The sequence below is a fragment of the Zeus faber genome (assembly GCF_960531495.2).
Source record: "Zeus faber genome assembly, chromosome: 15".
Lineage (NCBI taxonomy): Eukaryota > Metazoa > Chordata > Actinopteri > Zeiformes > Zeidae > Zeus > Zeus faber.
Genome location: NC_137194.1, coordinates 4,049,321 through 4,056,476, shown reverse-complemented (window position 1 = coordinate 4,056,476; position 7,156 = coordinate 4,049,321). Strand labels below are relative to the sequence as shown.

At 36.6% G+C, this 7,156-nt stretch overlaps 1 protein-coding gene across 1 annotated transcript in view; it reads left to right on the top strand.

Annotated features, from left to right (window-relative positions):
• Positions 1 to 3,375: 3,375 nt before the first annotated feature.
• Positions 3,376 to 7,156, top strand: part of grm6a (glutamate receptor, metabotropic 6a) — a gene marked incomplete at both ends in the record, with an annotated part of 37,873 nt that continues 34,092 nt past the window's right edge. Inside the window, 3 exons of the mRNA XM_080014509.1 lie at positions 3,376 to 3,498; positions 5,804 to 5,878; positions 5,960 to 6,112. Of these exons, the coding sequence (XP_079870635.1) occupies positions 3,376 to 3,498; positions 5,804 to 5,878; positions 5,960 to 6,112 (351 nt within the window). The remainder of the gene's footprint in view (positions 3,499 to 5,803; positions 5,879 to 5,959; positions 6,113 to 7,156) is intronic.

Genomic DNA, 7,156 nt, shown 5'->3' with positions numbered 1-7,156 from the left:
GGTGGGCGGGGCTTACCTACTGCAACCAATCAGGAAGCTGCAGTGGGGAAGACCTGCAGTTAACGGAGACAGAGATTGATACGTAACGATTTCTAAGTATATGACGATATACGACCAAATCCTGACATTACAAGAGTAATTTAACCAAACATGAAATAAATGAAAATGAATGAAAGAGAAAAACAAGGTGTGTGTTTTTCTAATGATTTATTGCATGAAGATTTGAGGAGTGGGTTTAATTAAATGACTAAGGGTTTATTGGATGTTTTATTATACTTTTTAAAAGTTAGTCACTTGGGAAGCAAATGTTGGAATCAGAACATTATTATTAAAACACAAAGAACAGAATGTGATATAAATATATATATATATATTGTATATACAATAAAATATATATTGAACAGCAGGATCAGTTTCAAATGGTTCATCAAATGACATTAAACTGAAACCTGTTCATCAGACTAGTTTTAAAGATGCATGACGTCACCAAACACCTCAGCAGGCGCTTGAATCATTAATTAATCCATTGATCCGATATTGAATCTATTCATTATGGGATGTCACTAATCAGAGGAATGCGGAAGCGCGCTGGCGTCATTGAGTATATATGGACACGACGTGAAGCGAGGATTTCATTAGCGCGAGGGACTCATCAATCGTGATGGGTGTGACAGACAGAAAAAGAGTGAGGCAGACAGACAGGAACAGAGTGAGACGGGCAGACAGAAACATAGACAGAAACAGAGTGAGACAGACAGACAGACACATAGACAGAAACAGAGAGAGAAACCGACAGACAGGCAGGCAAGCAGAGAGAAACAGACGGAAACATAGACAGAAACAAAGTGAGACAGACAGACAGACATACAGAAACATAGACAGAAACAGAGTAAGACAGAAAGACATACAGACGGAAACACTGACAGTAACTTTGAGAAATGAGAAAACGAAAGTGACGTCATCGACTTGACGCAGCTCATTGCCGCGTGGAATGTCCCCTATGATGTCATAATAAAGACGATTACGGTTATGAACAATAATCCTAATAAACATCTATGTTCAGAGGGAGTATTGTGTAACAATAATAATATGAATTAAAAATATATATAATCACAATAATAATTATAATGTTAATAATAATAACCATGACGTTATTAATAATAATAATAATAATAATAATAATAATAATAATATAATCAGAATAATAATCATAAATATGATCATAATTATAATAATAATCATAATAATAGCTGCAGGCAGCAATACACAGGGTCTGGTTTATTTGTTTTAGGTATGTGTTACATTGTTTATTTTATTGTGAAATGCATCAAAATTGACTGAAGTTACAAACATGTTCGTAGTATAGTTGCGTTCATGTAATTCCACAAATCAAACTGTTATGACTTTACGTATCATTCCCATTTAAACCAGACGTCAACTATTGATTTTCATTTCTAATGGGACATAATGTGTGTCATGTGGGATAGGTCAGTTCTAAATGACAGTTCTAAATTGCTGAGCTTACAATCCTAATGTTGTTTGTAAGTTGTAAAGTAGAGTCTTTTGGAAATTTGGACAAGAAATTACAAGACAAGTCAGGTAATTGTTTTATCAAACAGTTGCCCAAAACCATCTGGACAAAATCATCAATACACAGGGTCCAGTTTATTCCTTTTAGGCATGTGTTACATTTTTTTTCTGTGTGTGTAATACAGAGAAATTTACTGAACCTATAAACATAATTCAAGATGCTTATTTGTCATATCCATACAAGCATGCATATATGTAGTGAAATGACACTGTAGTTATGTCCATGTCATTTTACGAATCCAACTTTCATGACATTACATATGAAGTATTTCCATTTCAACCAGACGTCAAACGTTGACAATAATGGAAAATAAATAATGTAAAAACTTACATTGAAAGATTTTCCATTAGTCTACTTATTTTTTTTATATTGTGACTGACTTTGGCGATTGGATTTTTGGACAGTTGCTTCTTTATTGTCTTGTCTATTTTTTTAGCATATGGAACAATAACAAAAACATCTTTTGTAATTACTTTTCATAACAATAATGATTAATACATTTCATTTTAGAAATATACAAATAAATGTTAGTTGTAAATACTAATTTATTGTATTTTTTAATCTATAATTAATCATCTCAGATTGGAAAATTCAGTTTGAGATTCCTTGTCTATATTGTAATGCAGACAATATTAATGTAACTAACGTAAATTTGGCAATAGAATTAGAAGTTTGTTAAGTCTAGGTGTAGGAAACGGTTTATACATGAAGTTTATTTTTAAAAAGTTATTTTTTATTTTAAACCAGATCTCATCATTGTTATGACTTACCTTGTTGCATTGAAGTACGTCCAGAGTATCACTGACGGTCGATGGCGTGTCTAGCAATCAGTCAATAACAGTACAGGCTGGACCCCTAACAATAATAATAATAATAATAATAATAATAAATACAGCCACATGGCAGCAATGGACCGGGTTCCACTGAATGACCAAGGATAGAAGGAAAGAAGCGACATTGTGCACAGTACGTCCAGCTCCACGTGTAACACCATCACTGCATCCACCTGGACGCAGCAACGGGCCTGAGACTGAGTCAAGAGGTTCTGTTTTGGGTCATTTTGGGTTGGGACTGGTAATATGGCAGCGTGGATGGAACTGTGCCTCTGAAGTTGTGCCAGGTGGCACCGTACAAACAGTCTGACCTTGAAGGTAGAGTCTAATGCGGGACAATTTCGGACTTTGTTGACAAAGAGATTTATGAAGGATTTTCAAAAAATTCAAAATGGCAGCAAACAATGATAGGCGGACTTTATAGATCCCAAATGCAAAGTCGCTCGGAACGTCCAGCTGCACGTGGGTATCCTTTGCCTGAGAATGCATATTACAGCGCCCCCACATACGGGCCAATCAGCGCCATTGTTTGCTGTGCGTTCCTGAAATGGACAAAAAGTTACCACCAATGATGGATGACTTACTGGATAAAATACAGGAGACAAATTATTATTATTATTATTATTATTAATAATAATAATAATAATAATTAATAATAATAAAAATAATTGCAGTTATTACAATAGGTTTCCGCCCTCATAAAAGCAGGTCTATAATAAATACAGTGAGATATGGAACGCCACGTGCTGTGAACTCGGGGCTTTCGCGAGAGAAGGAAAGTGAAAGTGAAAGTGAAGGTGAAAGTGGGGTTTTCTCTCTTTCTTTCTGTCTTTTTCTCCTTTTCTCTTTCCTATCTGGATTGAAACTCTGCGCTCAGGTAAGAAGCGTCTTATTCGCGCTCTCTCCATCCGTCGATACTGCGATTGATCTGTGATCGAGCTCTGATTAACCATGCACGATCTGATCCGCTTCCTCTGCTTCCTGTGCAGCGCCGCGAGCCTCGCGCGCTGCTGTGATTGGCTGAAACACTACGGTCACTATAGCAACGCGTCCCTGGTGCTAGTGCAGCAGATGGTGAGTACAAAATACTTCTGCTACTTCCACGAATAATAATGATAATAATGATAATAATGATAATAATGATAAAAATACTAATAATAATGATTATAATAATAATAATAATAATGATAATAATCATTATAATAATAATGATAATAATCATAACAATAGTAATAATTATGATAATAATCATAATAACGATAATGCTAATAGTAATAATAATAATAATAATAATAATAATAATAATAATTAAAACGTCTGCAGGCAGCGATACATAATACATTATAGCATTGGTTCATGATGTCACAAAGTGACTGTTCTCAATGTAACGCCAAAGTTCTTCCATTTTTGGTGAGTTTGTAAAGTTTGGGCGACAAAGCGTATGAAACGTTCCCGTTGTTGTTTTGGAAAACAAGTGGCAAACATTCAGCTTCATTGGTTTCATCTCCAATGATGCTGCAGGGTTGTTCACTTCTGCTGGTGCTACAGACAACATGTCATCAAAGTGCTGCTCTATACAATCATAAAAATAAAAATAAAAATCTCCTATACAATATCAACTGATGGAAACATGTTGATAAACATTCCATCTTGTTGTTGATCACTTTATGTTTCATCTTCATCTTCTCAACTTAAATCTTAATTTTCAACATTATCAATGCACATCCATTCATTACTACTGGTTTTTGGATCTTCTTCCATTTTGGAAAGAGGATTATTCCATTCATTGTTCAATTCTACATTCTACTTATGTATTCTTAAACACGCCAACGCCCACTTTCGGCTATTTTTCTGCATCTGGCACAATAACAAAACAAACTTTGTAATTACTTTACATATCAATAAGAATAAATACATTTTATTTTCTAAATTCGAATCGATGTTATTTTTAATTAGTACTTCATTGTATTATTTCTGTTTATAATCGACATATATATATATGGGGATGGTAGCTCAGGCGGTAGAGCTGGTGGTCTAGTGATCCAAAGGTTGCTGGTTGGATCCCAGGCTCCTCCTGATAGCATGCTGTAGTGTCCTTGAGCAAGACACTTAACCCCTAATTGCTCCTGATGGCTGCGTCCGTCTGTGATTGAACAATTGTAAGTCGCTTTGGATAAAAGCGTCTGATCAATGACTAAATGTAAATGTAAATATAATCTAATTGGTAACGTCTAAACACTACAGAGTGACCAAGTCCACACCGCACACTGGACACGGTCCAACTGGACATTCTGAACCAGAACATTTATAGTAAATAATCTACTCAGTATAGAGGTGTCATGACATTTCACTGCATATATGTATGACCGTATGTATATGTATGTGACAAATAATCTCTTGAACTTGAACTTGAACTTGAACTCTAGTCTATACTCTATACTGAGTAGTACTCATTCTACTCTGAGAGATTCAGAGAATTCTTCCTGAGCAATTACATTGGGAAATCCATCCCTGTGGGCTGGATCACTAAAAATCTGGACAATGGGGTTGCTTTTTATTTATATTTTTTATCCTGTGCTGTCTGCATGTTGGGCATACAATACAGAGTACTTGTTCCATTGCATCTAGGACAGAGTTAGTCTGCAAGTGGAGTTCAACTTCTTCACCCTCAATGAAACTCTTGATTCATTCTTTACTCATCAAGAACTGCTGCAATAACTCTGTCCTGTGGATGACCAGAGCACAACTTTCGGTTACACATTACATTACATTACATTTAGTCATTTGGCAGACGCTTTTATCCAAAGCGACTTACAAGGGAGAATAACATTCAGCTACATTGCGACAGAGATTAGTGTACACAGAACTACCACCACCAATCCCCCTCTTTGGAGAACCATCTTACCATGTTTGATCTTTAAACAACAAACAGTATTACTACTCCAAGAGGGAGAATAGAACCAAACAACAACGTGTACATGGAAAAACCTAAACGTAGAAACAAACAACATGTACATGGAAAAACATAAACATAGAAACATCACACAACATGTATCAGCAAAATAGAGTTAATTATCATTGTTTATGTATAAGTAGTGTAAAATATTAAATGTTATTCATTATTGTATTGTTTTTTTAATATCATTATTGTATTGTATTTAACTATCATGACCGTGTTGTACTGTATATAAATACAATTATTGTATTGTATTTAAATATCATTACCTTGTGATACTGAATATAAATATCATTATTGTATTGTATTTAGATATCATTAACGTATTATTCTGAATATAAATATCATTATTGTATTGCATTTAAATACCATTATTGTATTTTATTGAAATATCATTAATGTATTGTAATTGTTATGTCACAGGGCGGCCACACTGAGGCGCTGCAGTGTCCAGTCTCCTTTCCCTACTCCATGTACAAACACATCAGAAACACTGAGGTACCTGTCTATCTACCTGTCTGTCTCTGTGTCTGTCTGTCTGACGTTGCCTGTCTAACTTTCTACCTGTCTGTTTCTCAGTTCCAGTCCCAGCTGCTGTTCCTCAGAGACAGTCTGCAGCAGATCAGCCATCTCTATGACAACAAAACCTGCTGCTCCGTCCCCTGGTCAACAGCCAAGATGGACCCCTTCCTCCAAATTCTGTACAGACAGACAAACAGCCTGGACCGCTGTGTGAGTAGACAGACAGACAGACAGACAGACAGACAGACAGACAGGCATACAGGCCGACACAGACAGACAGACAGAAGGGATGGACCACTATATGGGTAGACAGACAGGTAGACAGACAGATTGTCAGACAGGTGGACAGACATAAAGAACCCGCATGCTGTTAATTGAACAATCGTCTTTCTCCTCTTCCTCTTCTCTGCAAGATCAGTGTCCTGACATTTCACTGCATGTACGACCGTATGTACATGTACATGTACATGTACATGTACATGTACATGTACATGTACATGTACAGTATGTGACAAATAACCTCTTGAATCTTGAATCTCTAGGTGAAGACAGACAGGCAGACAGACAGGCGGCTGGACAGACGGCTGAGACGCTACTACCGCAAGCTGCTGAGAGGCACCGTCTACAAGATGGTAAATAGTACTGTGAATTGTACCCTCATCCTGGTAGTACTGATAGTACCATTGTACTGATCGTACATATAGTACCATTTTACTGATCCTACCGATAATACCATAGTACTGATCATACTTATAGTACCATAGTCCTGGTAGTACTTGTAGTACCACAGTACTGCTAGTACTGATAGTACCATAGTCCTGGTAATGGGGATGGTAGCTCAGGCGGTAGAGCTGGTGGTCTAGTCATCTAAAGGTTGCTGGTTGGATCCCAGGCTCCTCCTGCTAGCATGCTGTAGTGTCCTTGAGCAAGACACTTAACCCCTAATTGCTCCTGATGGCTGCGTCCGTCGCTGTTTGAACAATTGTAAGTCTCTTTGGATAAAAGCGTCTGCTAAATGTAAAGTACTGATAGTACTTATAGTCCTGGTAGTACTTATAGTACCATAGTACTGATCGTACCATAGTACTGATTGTACTTATAGTACCATAGTTCTGGTAGAACTTATAGTACCATAGTACTGGTAGTATTAAAAGTACCATAGTACTAATAGTCAAAATATCATCACTGATGGTTGTATTTATGAAAGTAGTACTGAACACTGAGGTTGTTGTGTGTGTGTGTGCAGGGCTGCAG